This window comes from Styela clava, chromosome 10 (assembly GCF_964204865.1).
Source record: "Styela clava chromosome 10, kaStyClav1.hap1.2, whole genome shotgun sequence".
NCBI lineage: Eukaryota > Metazoa > Chordata > Ascidiacea > Stolidobranchia > Styelidae > Styela > Styela clava.
In genome coordinates this window covers 15,904,697-15,921,521 of record NC_135259.1, presented here as the reverse complement: position 1 = coordinate 15,921,521, position 16,825 = coordinate 15,904,697, and the positions used below count along the sequence as shown (strand labels likewise).

The following is a 16,825-nucleotide window of genomic DNA, read 5'->3' as shown; positions in this document are numbered from 1 at the left end:
ATCAACCCTTCGTCTTCATATTCCCTGGCCTGTTTGAGCTCGCCTACCTTCATACAAGAAAAGTAGCCAACTCTCCCGCTGCGTATTAGGATATGGCAAGCTACAAACAGGCCAAGGCACATTTTGTGTGTTTTTTCAGAGACGGGGTGACGTCGAGTGCCTTCAACGCCTCTTTATATTTCGGACCACTGAAATACCTGAAAACAAGCGAAATTGAAAAATTTGAATAATATGTTGAATTGTAACATAATTTTTTTATTTGCATCTATAACAATTTGGCCTATTTAAAATGTTGAACATTAACACATCCTACATTAGAATGTAAGTAAACGGAATTAAAAGTTTCGCAAACAAAATTTTTAACTTTTGTGAATATTCGTCGAGTAATATGTTTCTGAAAAGTTATTAGGGAAATAAATTTTTTTTTTTTTGGAAATTTTAAAACTAGGATAAGCATTTAAAAATGTATAATTAAAATTTAAAAAAAAATGTTGTATTGGTAATACTACCAAATAAATTTGTTACAATAAGGGGAATTTTGCAAAATCAATCATTTCACGAAACTTAACAGATTACGCTAAGATAGAATTTTAATTTCATGTTTATTAATTTAGGAAATAATAAAGTACTTAGGTATTTAAAAAAAATTCTGAAAAACTTTGCTATCTAATTTAATTGGTTGGAATAGGTTTTTGAAATTAGACTTGTTTACATATTCAAGCATTGCTTTCTTGTTCTTTATTAAAAAAATATAATTTCTTATATTTTTTTTTATAATTTTTGTTCACCAGAGAACTGCACTGAAGCGTACCTGCATTAAAACTCTTCCTCCTATACTAATCATGCAATTGAAGAGATTTGTTTACGATTGGGAAAGTAGCAGGTCACTCAAGTTTGACCACGATTTCAAATTTCCTCTCACTCTCGATATGTCACCGTACACTGAGGAGGGAATTTCTCAAAAAGAATCTGGTAAGACGAATGAATGACTTTATTAAACTTTGATATCTATGTCGTCAAATTATCATGTTTTTTTAAATTTCAAGATAATTTACTTTGCGTTTCAAAATAAAAATGGATGCAAATTTTTGCTTGGTGATAAGGAAGTAGTACTTTCGATTACCAGTCCAATAGAACTACTGCCTTCCAGTATTTAATTTTAAATTAAATAAAGTTTCTCACGATTGTTCTCCTGTAAATACATTTAAATAACTAGGACATAGTTATATGAGGTGACAGAAAGATTTTTACTTAGTCTTGCATGTCCAGTGTACAATAACTTCAGTGGGTTGATACATTTCGGTTTATGAATTGCTTAGAAATATTAGTTTGTTGCATGTGTAAAAAGATCTTTTTTATCCGTATGTTTTCTTCATTTGGGTACAAAAATCATTTTTTTATTGAAATTTTTAAACTTCGCATATTACTTTTAAGGTCGGTCACGCCACACATCTGACTGTAACATGTACGAGTTAGTTGGGATCGTTGTTCACAGCGGTCAAGCAAGTGCTGGTCATTACTATTCATTCATCAAAGATAGAAGGTATTGGATGTGCTGATTTTTTTGAATGTTCATTTAGTTTGAATGAAATTCATCAAGGTTTTGATAAATGGTGTTCAGAGTCAATGATCCAAGTGCCCGGACACCTCCCCAGTATTACATGTATCATACCTTTAGAGCAGTGGTTCCCAAAGTTGATTGAACGAGGGCCAAAATTAGAAGTGATCGTGGAGAAGTGTTACGAACAATGTTCCCTCTAATTTTTTGTAGAATGTGTGCGCAGAAATTTTGGTGTGTGCGCACTTTTTGGAAATGACTAATATTTGTGCAAAAACCAATGAAGAAATTTTGGTAATAAGTGGGCCAACAACAAACTTTCTCAACCTGCCAACCGAGAACATTGTTACATTACATCGAAATACGTCTGTGCGCAGTAAATTTATGCGTGTGCGCAGCCTCTGAGAGCTGTGTACGCGCGCACACGCGCACACTTTAGAGGGAACACTGGTTACGAATATACTTGGATTTAAACTGTGATAATAACATAACAGTGGGTGGTATCTGGAACGAAAATGAAAACAAAAATTGTTAAACTAATATTTGTCTCAAGTTCGGCGGGTCATATCAAATCGTTACGTGGGCTGTAATCTGGCCTCAGTTTGGAAACAACTGCTATGGAACAATTATTCATGTATATTCGACAGTTTGACACTACCTGATTTAATGCAAGCTCGGCAAGCTATTTGACATTGAGAATGAACTTAAAATCATGAGCCTTCGTTGCCAATTTGTTTTTAAATTTAATACTATTTGAAATAGCGTTCCACTTGATAATCTTTTTTATCAGGGGAACACAAATGAGTAATCCGTGGCGAGGAAAATGGTTTAAATTCAATGATATAACAGTGGAAGAATTTAATATGAATGAACAAAGCCTGGCAGAAGAATGTTTTGGTGGAACCTACGAAAGTAAAGTCTATGATAAAGGTACGAACTAGTGTTATAAACATTTAGTTTTTTATCGCTTTTAAAAGATTGCCGATGCCTATTTTCAGATGTTGATATCCCAATAGTGAGGGTGAAATTTTGATGAAATTTTGCTTTCGTTACCCTAAATTGGGATGGTTTTAGGAACAAGCAATATATTGATTTTCGGCAATATGCTTATGCACAATGACCCATGTATATGTATAGTATATCTTGAGTACCCTTGTAGTATGTGTGTCAGGTTGGGCCCTAATTTTATTTGATTTTCCTTATTTTAGTTTTATAACGAGTTCGGAGACTGTTTGTGTTAGCCAAGTGAATATACCCTCTGCCCATAGGTTTCAGTCTCTTTACACAACTTGATGTAAAGTAGGCGGACAAAATTAGTTACCTACATATCGATACATACACGTCTGGAGCGCCTATATCTGCGCATTGCTCTTTAGTTCTTAGTCATTTCTGCCTAATCAATTTCATCAACATCAAATAACTCCTTCATATATACTTATCGTTGTGCAATTACTTTTTTTCAATCCAGGTACTACATATCACGAAAATCGCCAACGATACTGGAACGCTTATCTTTTATTTTATGAAAGAATGACTGAAACAGACACTCGACATTCTCGAATCACCAACGGAAGGTCGAGAGTCACTTTCCTGAACAGACACGAAGATCATCGAACTGTTTCACCGTTGGTCTCGTCACCAGATATAAGTCCACCTAACAGCCCGAAACAAGTAGTCGATAGGAAGTTGTCACAACTTTCGAATTTAATCAGGTAGTTCATAATGTTGATTATTTAGTTTTTTTTTTTTTAGATTAGATTTAGATTTTAGATATTTAGTAGATAATTAGTTCACTTCTTTTAACTCGATATATGCATATCCTCGCATATAACGCGAGTTTAGAACTCAAAAGGGCTAATATGGCTTATATGCGCATAACTCTGATCGCTCTCAAACAAAATGACATTATGCTAACTTAATTCTAAAAAGCTACAACTCGAGTTCTCACGTTAAGAGCACACACACACACACGTGGAGCAGCACTTGGTTTGCTATAACAGCGATACCAGTCTGTGTGTGATTGTCATACACATTGGTTGTCATACACATGATCTCTCCCGCGTTTTTTTAGGGTCAGCTTATATACAAATTTTTATAAATTCACTGTTTTAGGGTCATTTTTAGGTAGTCGTCTTTTATTCGAGGATTTATATGGTAATTTCAGCTCTTTAGTTTCATATTTGCTTATTACTTTGTCAATCAAAGACAATTACTCCCTGCTATCTCAAACCAGGGCTCTGGAGTTTTAAATTTGTCATATTTCTATTGAGTCAAGTTTTTACTTTTTCTCGATTCTGAAGTTGGAGTTTCATACTTTGATGGTGATAATCGGAGTCAAACTCAAAAAATATTTGATTGACGAATATTCTAAACAAACATTCTAAACAAACATTTAGAGTCGGGTGTGTGAGCTAGAGTAGTTTTTGAAATGCTTAGAAATCTGGATTCTATTTTTTCAGACTCACTAGCTCAAACTATACCTGTTTTTGTTGATTTTTATAATGGGGTGTTCAATTTTAAATGAGTCATAGTCTTTTGGCACATTATACACTGTTTTTATTTGGTATTCGAATATAGTTATCTATGATGTTTTATATCATGACTAATCTGAGGGAATATTCGAAAGCATTTAAGACCAAAATTGGACACAAACAAACAATGAAATATTCGTCATTTTTTAACAATATTTAGGAAGGGAGATCAACGAAGAATGTTTACTTCTCGAATGCCAGCTTCTATCAGTCATCTTGTTCGTGAAGAAAATTTACAATTCATGAGGAATCGTGATGTTTACTGCACGCAATATTTTGATTTTATAAAAGAGATTGTTTCTGTAAATATGGTGAGAATTTTTCCATTATTGTTGAATGTATATGTTACTAAATCTGTGAACCAATTGCTTCCACATGATCAGTAGCTGAAATGGAGGGAGGATATTACTTTTGTATTTTGTAGCATTTTCTGTGGGCTTGTTAGGTCATTTTTTATGCTCCAATTTTGCTCTACCACATTTCGGATCTTTTGGATTATCATTGATATTTCAATAAACTTCTTTTTCCTTTATTGTCACCCTATAACTTGCGATTAGTTGGTTCTCAACTCGCTAGGTTTCAACATATCAAACCAATTCTAGCCAGATCCTTGTTTTCCAACAAAAAATTTATATAGAGATCTAGGCAGAAGAGAAACCAGTATTCACTTTGTCCATAATAATCTGTTTTTAATAAAGTTTGCTCGAAGCAAAATACACAGCGCTCAACTGTAATGAAAAATAGTACTGGTAGAAGGGTGGGTCGCAAATAAAACACTGGAACACTAGGAGCAATGTTATAGACAGCTTCGTTTTAACATAAAGTTAGAAGGTTGTGTTTAATGCAGTTATTAAACTTCCTATTCCAATAATGGACTAATAAATTAAGTTTCATGCAACGTTAACAAGCTCATATTTTTACTTCACCAAATATAGAACTTTCAATCATTTTATATTACCAAATCACTTATAAAAACTTCATTTCAACAATGTGTTTCAGAATTGCATTGAAGGTCTTCCTGCAATAGCTGTAACTTCACTTCAGCTATCAACTCAGTTTTTATTCAACACATATTTCCGGACTCGAAGATCACTGACAACTAATGTTGATGAATGGTGTAATATTATACAAGATATTTTAACAAAGAGCCATCCTGCGTAAGTTTACCTTATTATCGTCTATCATTATAAAAAAAAAGCATTATGCGGACAAGAAATGATTTTGTATTGTCCTGCATGTTTTATTGACAGTTCTATATGCACTCCCACATATATAGTATATACAAATCATTTAAAAAAAATTCTGCGACAGTCTCAGAGGCAAACTTTCAGCCATTGTAGTGTGGATGCTCAACATGTTGAAAACCATAATAAATTGATTCCCAAATGCTTTTGATTTTGACTCATTCCTCTTTTCCATTGTTTATAGTAAGCGTCTGGATTGGGTGCGGTTCGAGTATTAAAACCAACTTTGTTGTTGTAATAAATTGGGTAGGCAATGTGAACCGGAAAAATTAAGATCCTCCTAAAAATAGTAGCTATGTGTCAGTAGTTGCATGTACAGAGCCTTATTCAGAGAAAACGCATCCTAGCAAAAATTATTTTATCAAGTATTGTCTATTGTCTAGATAAATTAAATAAACCCCTCATGAGATTACCATTTGGTAAAGTTGCTATATTTATATAAAAAAAATGTTTGTAGTGAGTATGCCAGGTCCTGCAAAAATCACAGTAGCTTGTTAGGATAGGATTTACATATTCATCTTGGGTGAGAGGAAAGACAGCTTAATCATATGGCGAACCACGATCTCTCGTCTGGTTACCAGTCCATATTGAGTATCGGATTAGTTAGCCAGTTATTTGTTTCAGATGCATGGACTTGATGGTGAAAAAAGCCTTAACCAACCACAGTTATGTGAACCATCTCATGACGGTGAGGAGTCCAGCGATTCTCTTGCACATAATTATCCTCCACAAGATTCAAATCTAAGAACTCGTGTAAGTTAATCAGAGGTACGGTTGCAAGCGTATTTTTAACGCTTAGCACGATGCGCCACATCGCCGAGCCTGTTACATATCAGTGACCATTATCGACGAGTAGTTACGTAAACCAACCTACAGCGAGGAGGAGTCCAGCGATCCTCTCGCACATAATTATCTCCCACAGGGTTCGAACATGCAAACCCATGTAGGGTAATCAAAGGAATGGTGGGGAGTATATTTCCACAGCTTAGGACAATGCGCCAAACCGCCAGGCTAATAAAAAATATAAATAAATTGAAAAATATGTGGCAACACTGCCACACGGGCCTGTTATATATCAGTGACCGCTTATTCAGAATCTTGTTAGAAGTGGAAGATTAAAAACACATTTTTGAAAAGTTATCCAATGTTATACACATTATCTCTATACCACAACTGGTAACAACACCTTGAGCAATGATATTATATTTAGTTGCATATGGTTTGTATCTCAACTTCACACTGCCGTCGGATTTCCGAATGTTCAAGCTTTTTTACTTGAATGCCCGAATGAAGACATAAGACAAACGTTTTGCTCAATCCTTGTCAAATCTATGGAAGGATGCGTTACAAGGAAAATTGGGAAGGTGAATTTTATTTTATTATAGCTTGTTTCAAGTTTTTGGAAATATGTTTGTTACACTGTCGGAGATTTTTTTTGTGTGTGATTAGTATAAGTGTCAGTTTTCATTTAAAAAAAAAAAGCTTTCTTTGATAAGGGTGCACTTTTAAAGCACAATTTTTAGATCTTTTTGATTTGGGTTTCTGCTGGAAATTTATTGAATTTGAAGAAACAAGTTGAAATTTGATCCTGTTAGGTCTCAGAAAAGGTTTTTAATTTCTGCTACTCTAGAAGTGCTAACATTTACTTTTAATTTACTTTTCCAGGAACCAGTTGGATTTGATCTTCTTTTATCTCGTTTAATTGCGTTACTTGATCGTGAAGTAGCAGAACACGTAAAACAAAGTCAACAGTTCTTCTCTCTCATCTCCAATTTTAGTGCTTTAGTAAGTACAAATTTTTGAGTTACAATTTAAATTTATGTTTGGGATAGCATATAGCTATGTAAGGTTTTTCAAACATCTGAAACAGGCCTGACATTGTTGGTAACCGGACGAGAGGCTTGGGCTTCCAAAATGAATAAGACATTTTTTATTACTTATTATTTTTCTCAGAATAAATATGAAAAATTGAAAATCCTATCCAAGTTTCACTATTCATATATTTGCTTGACGTCTCGTTTAGCTAAATATCATTCAACCTTTTTAAATAGCTTTTTTATTAAACTATGTTCTAAATTGATAAAACTTGGAAACTTTTCAGTATGATTTTTGTTTGTGTTGTAATAACAATATGCATACATTATTCCAGAGTGCAAGAGCGTGTGAAGCAATGTTACGTCACAATGTTTTTATCAAACTACTTCGATTTTTACTCGGTGAAACAGCAACAAAACCTCTCATGAATAGAGATCAGTTTGCACCTATCAATGGTACGAATTTTACTTTTATATCAAACATTATCAATCGTACATTATTTCACAGTAATTGTATCTAGCCCTTTTTCTCAAATTATCAGAGCTAAGGTCAAACTTTTGAATTTCCAAAAGTCAGAAATTTAGTAAATTCAGATAAGTTTTATAATTTGTTTGGCCTGACTCTATCATGCTACTTTGACCACATTCGCAACATTAATCCATTTCACTACTTACCTTTTATCAAGTAGGATCTATTTCTCAGATATAGTTTAAGATGGCAGTAGCGAGTGGTTACCATGACAATGTTAGTGCCGCAGGCCATTTAATCGAGAGCTTGCATGAGGATCTTGTTGTTTTACTCTTCGTAGCTATCCATTTTTACATCAATACTTGTCCAAAACCTTGTTTGAAGACACCGAGCACAAAAAATTAAAAAAAATTCATTATTCTGAAGGTCAGGGTAGTGGAGATGCACCTGTCACCAGTTTTCAGTCTGATGCAACAACAACACAAGATAATCAAGATACGACGACAGCGAGTCGTAGATGGAGTTCCATGCAATCTCGGGAATTTGGTTCGCTACATTCAGCTCTTACTAATTTGGTTTTACACAGCGATATGTCAGCAATGTGGACAGGTATGACATTCAAATTTATAGATGTTTTACACTATTTTTTGTTTCTCTGTTAGCCTAAATTGTTGTTTTTTAACCCGCATGTTATGCGGCTATCAAAGCAGTTTTATATTTGATCATAGTCATACTGAGATAGAGAAAGAATATGGAGTGTTGTTTGAGCCTTATTAGCGTTAAAGGTGACAATGACTGATTATGTTAAATATATATTTTTCATGATCAATAATTGAATATACAAGAAAGAACATGAAACGATAAAGTGCGATTGGAATTTTGTTTTCATGTGTTATTCTAAGTCCATAGTACTGAGCAATTTCATGCATCAATTCACTCGTCTAATTTTTTGTTTTTGTCCAAATTTTTCTCAAATCCTGCAAAAGACAGAATAGTTTCATTTGCACCATCATTAGAAATGCGCTTGCTATTGCAACACTGACTATCCTGCGTGTGTTTCCAGGAGTTAATGTGTTCGGGGTTAATTATGTGTGAAAGGTTTTCTTAACCTCTCGTCATTGTACGGGTTGAGGCATGTTACCACTGGTCAGCTGTGACTTCCAGAGATCCGGGAAAATACCATAACTATTCAAAAACCCCAACTGGGTGGTAGTTCTGATTAATATTATTTGTATGATTGTATTTTCTTTGCAGTTAAAGCAAAGCCTGAGCTTTCAAACTTCAAGCCACAAACAATACAAGTCATTCAACGAATTTCTCTCCCCGAACCAATCAAACATGGAGTATTTGGAATTGTAGGGTCAAGGTAAGATGCTTGTGTTTTGGATTTCTTGTACGACGATGTGAAGGCTCTGGAGAAGCTGAATTTTTTGATTCAGCGCTGGCTACCCAATTTACTACACACTTGATGAAGCCAACCATAGGGATTGAAACTGAGATATTTACTCTGAGCTACCAGTGTTGTTGAATCCTCGAATAAACTCCCAGGTCATCGCTTCCACACATAAACAGATAATATTTATATATGCACCAAAATGATGCCAATATTTAGCGAATTCAAGTTATCTACCTACCACCTGCCGGTGCAAATGTAGGACAGAATGAAAGTGTGCAGAAAATGTTTCAGACTTATGAGGAAAGAAACAATGAAATTTAGTATTGCTAATATGTATAAATTTGGGCTGTTTTTTTGTATTTCCTCTTCTATTTTGGAATATTGAATATTTGTATTATCCACGCACTTTTGGATCACACCATATTACATTGTATGCATTTTTAATATTAATTTTCTTTTTCTCTGTTCTAGACTTCTTCAAGAATTATTATCTGCTGCTCGTGAGGTATCAAGTTCATGTCCAGTTGTTTCTGATTTTATTTGTCATTGTTCCTACAACAATGAAAACTTTTCTGTCAAAGCTATCGACATCATTCTGGTGAGTGTGCGTAAAATGGTTCGAAATTGAAAATGTTTGCTCTCGAAGAAGCTATTAATAATTACATAGTGTGGCTTGGCTTTGCAGGTTTATATCCTATGTAGATGATTTTTTGCGAGAGAAGAGCTAACTTCCTCATTGCCTAGGATGGTTTTATAGCTATATCTCATCTATCCAAACTGATTGATTAGGTCTTCGTGTGGGTTTTATTTTTAAACTATGATTATTCAGTAACATATTTGAGTCTAATATGCTTTAACCCTTTCCATGCGATTTTTATTTTTTATCAAATAATCGTATTTGCTACGCCGATTTTATGCATTTGTACCCCACAACTAATCGATCGACTAACGAAAAACTAATGATCCTCTGCTGCCCACTGACGGCTCGTTGGAAAGCTTATTTAAAGAGCTTGCAATTGGCGATTAAAAAAGAAAGTTTTTTTAAAAGTGGTGGTCTGAGTCACAAACCGGATAGAAAAAAGGCATTTTTTTCTTGGGAGTTGAAACTTCAAACCGTGATAAAAAATAGAAATATTCGCTAAATCCTTTACTGTTACCGCTTCGTGGTTGGCAAACAATAGCATAATATTGCTGTAGCAATTTCGTGATATAACTCAAAATACTTTGGTAGATGGAAGGGATAATATGTCTTCTATTACCACCCAAAAAAAAAGCGAAATTTGCATAAATTTCAAAAACACTCTCTCGGTCCGCCGCAAATAAAATTCCCGTCGTAAACGAAAGCGAGATTTACCATCGCTTATGTTAATCTCGAAGAAGACTTCTTATCAATAAACTAAAACCCGGAAAAACTAAACCAACAGTTTGCGACGGATTGCTAAATAAAACAGTGGAGTACATCAACCGCAATCTAGCGACTTTTGTCGTTGGTACGTATACGTGCCCACCGCACGGAAAGGGTTACTCACTAGGCCAACTTTCCAAACTGGGGAGGGATTTTGCCGTTTTCTGGAAGAAATTTTGCTTTGTTTTCACTGTAGTATTGCACTAGTATTCTGTTATAAACTATTACTTATTTAAAATCACATAATAAACTACTTAGGCTGTGCAAGTTACAAAATAGGCAAAGGAACAAATTTAATAAGACGGTCGATAACAACTGCACTAGGCCATCACCCCCAAATAATTTTATATTTGGAAGTAACAGAATCTGTTCATTAGACATACATATTCATGTGAGATAGTGGGCTTTAACCCATGATTTCTAATCTATATAATTAGTTAATCACTATGCTATGATAATAATTACTATGTATTATCCACAATCTTTATTTACCTATGTCTGTATAATTTGATAGCTTACTTTTTTGCCTTCAAGACTTAACCCAAAAATTTTCCACTTTTTTTAGTCTGATATTCAATCTGTACCAGCAAATGAACTCGGATCATTGTTGACATTACTGAGTAACTTACTCTCATTAGAAGATGAATTGCATGTAATGAGATTGTCTCTCGCTCTTGAAAAATCATCTCAAGCTCTCCTGACGATTATTAAAAATACTCTGAAATCGGATGAACCAAAATGCTACCAATGTATAAAAATGTTGGTACAACTAGCGAACAGGTGACATGAAATTAATGTTATTTTGCTGATATATTACATGTTAAACAATCTACTATCACTCTGCATATAACAGATAAGTAGGCGAAAGTATGTTTTTTCAAAAAACACTGAGTGACTGAGTGTACATAATAAAGAAATGTAAACAATAAAGAAATTTAAATATCCACAATAAGGCGGGAAAGATCAAATCTAACAAATTTTTCAAGTTTGTCATGGGTCACACTTAATAGCATGTTAAAACTCACATGCAAGAGATTTACGAGTTTTACAGGAGAATGAGTCTGCAAAAAAATTGGCTATGAACTACAGTGCTTCTGCAAATATGTCTTCAATTCCTTTGTGAAATCTGACAAGAACACCTCGGTTTTCTCATTAAAATGTGGTCGAACATCATAATTTTGATGTCAGTCTAATTATTTTGGCTTTGAATCCTTAAATGCCAGATTCCCTGTGTTTCTTTTTTGTGACAATTCTATTTCCATCTTGCTTTATATTAAATATTGTATTCCTGTGCAGGTCATCATCTAACAAGGATTATTTAGTATCAGTAAGTGGACAGTGGTCATTCGCAGTATCTTGGTTGACCGGTAAAATGAAGACTGAATACAATTCATCATCAACCAATAGATTGTCTGAGATTCGTTCGAATGAAACTAGTAAATATTTCCAACGAACTATGTCGGCACAAAATACGTTGGAAGAAGTTACTGCGCTATTAGGAAATAAAAACGTAAGGAATTGATAAATTTTTTTGCTTGCAAAATGAAAGTAACAAATATATATACACTCTTTCAACGGTGCTCAAGAAGTGTTTGTACCAATATGGAGGCAACTAATTTTGTTCGCCTACTTCACATCAAGTTGTGTACAGGGACTGAAACCTATGGGCAGAGGGTATATTCACTTGGCTAACACAGACAGTCCCCGAACTCGCAATAGAACTAAAATGAGAAAAATTATGGCCTAACCCTAACCTGGTACACACACACTACATGAGTACCCTTCCTACCGGCTAATTATCATTGACACTTGGAAGAAACAACGGAAGAATGGTAACAGAAGTAGGATCCAATCATGACATCTGATCTCGTCTTGCACAGCTAGTCTTCAGAGATTTGAAATTGTAACAAATGTGCATTAGGTTTGGATAGAAATGCTCTTTCAAGGTATTGTTGAATTTTGATTCAATAATCATATTTTACATTGATTTTCAGGTTTCTGATGTACCAGAAGACAATGAGATAGAAGTTGATACGTTGTGAATTTCCACAATGATTACCAATGAAAATATCGATGTCAGTCAACTTACTCATTATCTGCAGCTCGCCAACTATTAAAAAACGAAACGTCAACAATAAATTTGTAACTGCATTTCTAAAATTTGCGGTACTGAATATATCTGTAACGCATACGGTTTGCAGTTTAAAATGCGTAGATAAAATTTATCGCTTGTGCATTGTTTACTCTGAGAATATGTAATTCTTTTATCTCTTCAGATAAGAGCAAATAAGTCTGACTTTTCTTTCATTTCATACATGCCAACCAAATGCCTGATAACATTTCTGTTTATTTTACAAGACACGGGAGGAGGAATTCGTATTGAGATCACTTTTGTAATAATATTAACGTTGTTTTAACTTTTTTTGTTCACTCTTTAATTAAATTCCTTCGTTAAAAGTGCTGCTGCCATGTTGCAAAAGTAATTGAGATTAAACGCATTATGTTGAATTCTGTAGACTGTCGTTATTTTCAGCCCATATATAATTTATGCCATATTACCACTGCCCTTGTGGAAATCTTCAGAAGAAGAATCATAGAAATATGTTGCGTGGTATTTGATGACATACCGGTCCTTGTCACTATTAACCCTTCACTTGCAAAGACTTCCACATTGGCAATCTTGTTGAATATTATTTCTCAGATTTTGCATTGTTGTGTATTTAGTTGGATGTCTGGACTAATTTTAATAACTCTGTGCTTTTTAAAATTTGGTTCTATATTGTGAATTTAGTTTGCTTTTTGAGCAAAACTTGTAATATTTGGTGCTATTAGACTAGAAAATATCGTAATCACTAAAGACGAGACTTATTTAATTATCAAGTTCCTCTTGCGTTTTTAATGCAGTAAATGCATAATTTTATAAAGACTGATTGGTGTGTGAAAAATCTGGGATAATCAGTTTGTATTTGAGGTAGAGCTAAGATCTGGAGCCCGACCCGATATTTCGGGTCGGGCCTGAAATATCAAGCATTGCGTACGGGTCGGGCCTATATTGTTAATCATTACGTTCGGGCCTAAAATGTCAAACATTGCGTTCAGGTTGGGTAGGGCCTGAAAAGTCAATAATTGCGTTCGCGTCGGGCCTGATTTGTCAATCATTAGGTTCGGGTCGGGCCTGAAATGACAATCATTACGTTCGGGTCGGGCTTATATATCGCTGGATTTTTTATAAGTAAATATATGTTTATTAGAAACTATTTTTCAGAGTGGTTCCGATTTCATAAATATTAAATTTCGAAATTTAAAGTTTCGTAGTTCTTTGGATGATGATGCTTATTCATTGCTTTTTAACAGCATACCTCGTTTAATTTAATGTGCCGCACAAGTGGAGTGCAGCGGGACATTTTACACGTTTTTGAATGCCTCTTGATGATAATATGGGTGTCGCTAGGGAATTTCTTAGTTTGCCCAGTAAAACCTTTAGCTACCCTCTATCTATTAGCCCCGCATTGTCAAATGAATGTGCAGATTATAGAGCTCACAAAAGAAGAAATATGTCCCAGCATTCCCCAATACTGTACTAACCTCTTGCAATGACAATTCGAAGAACTCCTAAATAAAATATGAAATTTCGGGCCTGCGAATCCAGTTAATTTGTCGGGCCTGCAAAGCCTGTTAGTTAGTCTGGTCGGGCCTGCAAATCCATTTAATTAGTCGGGCTAGGGTCGGGTCAGGTTTTATTACCCACGGGCCCAGGTCGGGCCTGCAAATCCAGTTAATTAGTCGGGCTCGGGTCGGGTCAGGTTTTATTACCCACGGGCCCGGGTCGGGTTTTAATACCCACGGACCAGGGTCAGGTCGGGCCTGCAAATCCAGTTAATTAGTCGGGCTCGGGTCAGGTTTTATTACCCACGGGCCCAGGTCGGGCCTGCAAATCCAGTTAATTAGTCGGGCTCTGGTCGGGTCAGGTTTTATTACCCACGGGCCCAGGTCGGGCCTGCAAATCCAGTTAATTAGTCGGGCTCGGGTCGGGTCAGGTTTTATTACCCACGGGCCCAGGTCTGGCCTGCAAATCCAGTTAATTAGTCGGGTTTAATACCCACGGGCCGGAGTCGGGTCGGGCTGGAATTTTTTAGCCCGATCTTACCTCTAATTTGAGGGTGAAATTGTCATTTGCAAAGCAATTTTGAAACCAGCTTCTCAGTGTGAGACTTGAGTGCCTGAGCCAGAGTAATGTTCAACCTGCGATGAGTGAAGATTTTGAAATGGTGTCACAATTTCAGACTTTGAAATTGGAGAGATCAACTGGTAACTTGAGCCAAAACGAACTTTTTTCAGACTTATAACGAAGCATGCTAGCGATATATCAGAGCGGTAGAACCAAATTGCTTTTGAGGATATCGAATTTTAAGATAAGTCTAGTTGCAGTAGCCAAATTGAACACGAGGCACTATCTCCATTCAAAACTAATCTAGTCCATTTCTGAAAAAATGTGACATAAGCTGCTTTGTAGGAACAATCTGACTGACCAGCCAAACCGATGAAATCTTTAGGGTGACAAAGCTGACAATCATCCATTAAACGGGAGCTTCCTAGACTTGTTGGAAGATTTTGAAATAGATACTCTTTTGCTAAACCTTGTGATCTAAAAATTTATTTCAACAACCATTTTAATGAAAAAAGCAGTGGGAAAGTGTAAACCTTCCAAACAAAAAGTCGTTGGTATTGACAATAGTCTGTGCGAAGTATGAGACACATCAAACTGGTCCCATTATTCATTTGATCAGACTTTATGCATAAGCTGATATAATAATTGATATCAACCAGAATTTTTTTTAAAATGGATAAAAAAGCGTTTCTGAAGTAAGAAACTACAGTACAAAGTATTTGGTGGGAATTCAAACCCACATTGTTCCACGACAAATTTTGCCACATCTGCTCCAGCCAAGGTCTTCATCCATATCAGGCAGCACTTTCTATTATTTAGATTGGCTTAATTTTGAAGTGCAGTCCGATGAGTGAAAACACAAGACATTTTAAATCCTGGACGAGATAATAAAAAGTACGAAGACCATCAGAATCTTTACAATCATTGACGTCAATCAGAGATCCTATTTTGGATGTTGTAAATGAAATATGATCTTCACCCAATACAATTTCCAGCTCCTGAAAAAAATTTAAAAATTTTAGCGACAACATTTGAACTCAATTATCCCATGTAGCCTATGCTTTCCTGGCCTGAACCTCCTTCTTTTGCAACTATTTTTGAAGTTTCTCAGATAATACTCTTTCAACAGCCAAATAATCACTTTGGTTTAATCTTCCCAATGTATTGCCGATTAGTCATCATTACCAACACAAAAAAGAATGCCAATAATTAATTGAGGAAGCATCCCAATTTGTATTTCTTAAAATTGCAAATGTATGAATTTGAAAGATTTTCGACGCAATACCTGACGTCCGACTCTGTCTGGGTTTGGCCACATTGTGTCATCTTCCTTCATAACCTCAGAATCTTCTATGATTCTTTTTAATTCTTCAAGGACTGCTTTATGAACACAAGCTTCTTTTCTGATCATTGTGTCATTTTTGTAGTTTGAATTGTTGGCATAGCGTAATTTGCCTGAATAGTTGAATTGAAAAAGCAATTATTCAACAGTACATTGTTGTACCATACCTCTAATAGTGAGACTAAAGACTTCACGAAACTTATTCAAAGAAACGTTCGCATTATCAGTATATTATCACACTTTCTGAATTTCTATCGTGATAGTTCCTTAAATTTGGACAAGATTAATTCAGCTAGTGATGAAATTCAGGGTAAAGTGTAAGACATATCTCAGTTACCGGTACCTTATTGAAAAGTCAAATTACCCTTTCCTATTAGTCTAGTACTGTACGGTAGTAAAGAAAAGGCAGTGTTGCAACATTTTTTTTTCAGTTGTCAAGTTTCAGAGTTTATTGATAATTGTGAACAACAAAGACAAGGCAGATATAAGAAAAAAAACATTCTTACCGTCGGGACGAAATTCAAATTCGAGAAATTCGTGTCCAAATTTTCCTTTATGCCCAACGTAATATCGTAAATAAAATTCGTTCGACATTTTCGACTCTAGGCTATCTAATTTACAAAAACGCTCCAACAAGCTGAAATGCGAAATGGCGAAGCACTGCAATTCAAAATACACGCGGTGTCGCACTAATCGTATTCAATGAAGCGTTGAAATAATGAGTTCAAAAATAAATCCATTAGTTGGCGCTCGCGAGTTGAAAAATATTTTGTTGCCGTCATGGGTTTTCGTGGCGATTTCTTGGTTAATAAATGCTGACAGGATTTGGTATTTTACTCATTATTTAGGTTTTACAAATATTTAGTGTTTTTGGTTAGGGTATTATTTCTAACATGTC

At 35.1% G+C, this 16,825-nt stretch overlaps 2 protein-coding genes across 3 annotated transcripts in view; one reads left to right on the top strand and one right to left on the bottom strand.

Moving 5' to 3' along the window:
* LOC120338438 (ubiquitin carboxyl-terminal hydrolase 24-like) overlaps positions 1–13,341 on the top strand; it is a 75,416-nt gene extending 62,075 nt beyond the window's left edge. For both annotated transcript variants that reach the window (XM_078116799.1, XM_078116800.1), the window contains exons 40-54: positions 792–972; positions 1,435–1,543; positions 2,349–2,488; positions 3,027–3,270; positions 4,250–4,400; positions 5,089–5,246; positions 6,544–6,697; positions 6,999–7,118; positions 7,483–7,603; positions 8,043–8,225; positions 8,871–8,982; positions 9,484–9,610; positions 10,983–11,197; positions 11,714–11,927; positions 12,412–13,341. In XM_078116799.1, coding sequence (XP_077972925.1) covers positions 792–972; positions 1,435–1,543; positions 2,349–2,488; positions 3,027–3,270; positions 4,250–4,400; positions 5,089–5,246; positions 6,544–6,697; positions 6,999–7,118; positions 7,483–7,603; positions 8,043–8,225; positions 8,871–8,982; positions 9,484–9,610; positions 10,983–11,197; positions 11,714–11,927; positions 12,412–12,459 — 2,277 coding nt within the window. In that variant the 3' untranslated portion in view covers positions 12,460–13,341. The remainder of the gene's footprint in view (positions 1–791; positions 973–1,434; positions 1,544–2,348; positions 2,489–3,026; positions 3,271–4,249; positions 4,401–5,088; positions 5,247–6,543; positions 6,698–6,998; positions 7,119–7,482; positions 7,604–8,042; positions 8,226–8,870; positions 8,983–9,483; positions 9,611–10,982; positions 11,198–11,713; positions 11,928–12,411) is intronic.
* Positions 13,342–15,043: 1,702 nt separating this feature from the next.
* LOC120338457 (protein mago nashi homolog) lies at positions 15,044–16,595 on the bottom strand. Its single transcript, XM_039406476.2, has 3 exons — positions 16,434–16,595; positions 15,871–16,040; positions 15,044–15,583 (listed from the first exon to the last, which is right to left on the bottom strand). The coding sequence occupies exons 1-3, from the start codon at positions 16,519–16,521 to the stop codon at positions 15,401–15,403; spliced, it is 441 nt and encodes a 146-aa protein (XP_039262410.1). The 5' UTR covers positions 16,522–16,595; the 3' UTR covers positions 15,044–15,400.
* Between the last annotated feature and the right edge of the window lie 230 nt (positions 16,596–16,825).

Excerpts from the sequence above, each read along its gene's own strand:
- LOC120338457 (XM_039406476.2), bottom strand. The coding sequence starts at position 16,521 with ATGTCGAACGAATTTTATTTACGATATTACGTTGGGCATAAAGGAAAA. Across the intron at positions 16,041-16,433 it reads ATTTGAATTTCGTCCCGACG|GCAAATTACGCTATGCCAAC; the intron begins GTAAGAATGTTT and ends TCAACTATTCAG. Across the intron at positions 15,584-15,870 it reads CAGACAGAGTCGGACGTCAG|GAGCTGGAAATTGTATTGGG; the intron begins GTATTGCGTCGA and ends AATTTTTTTCAG.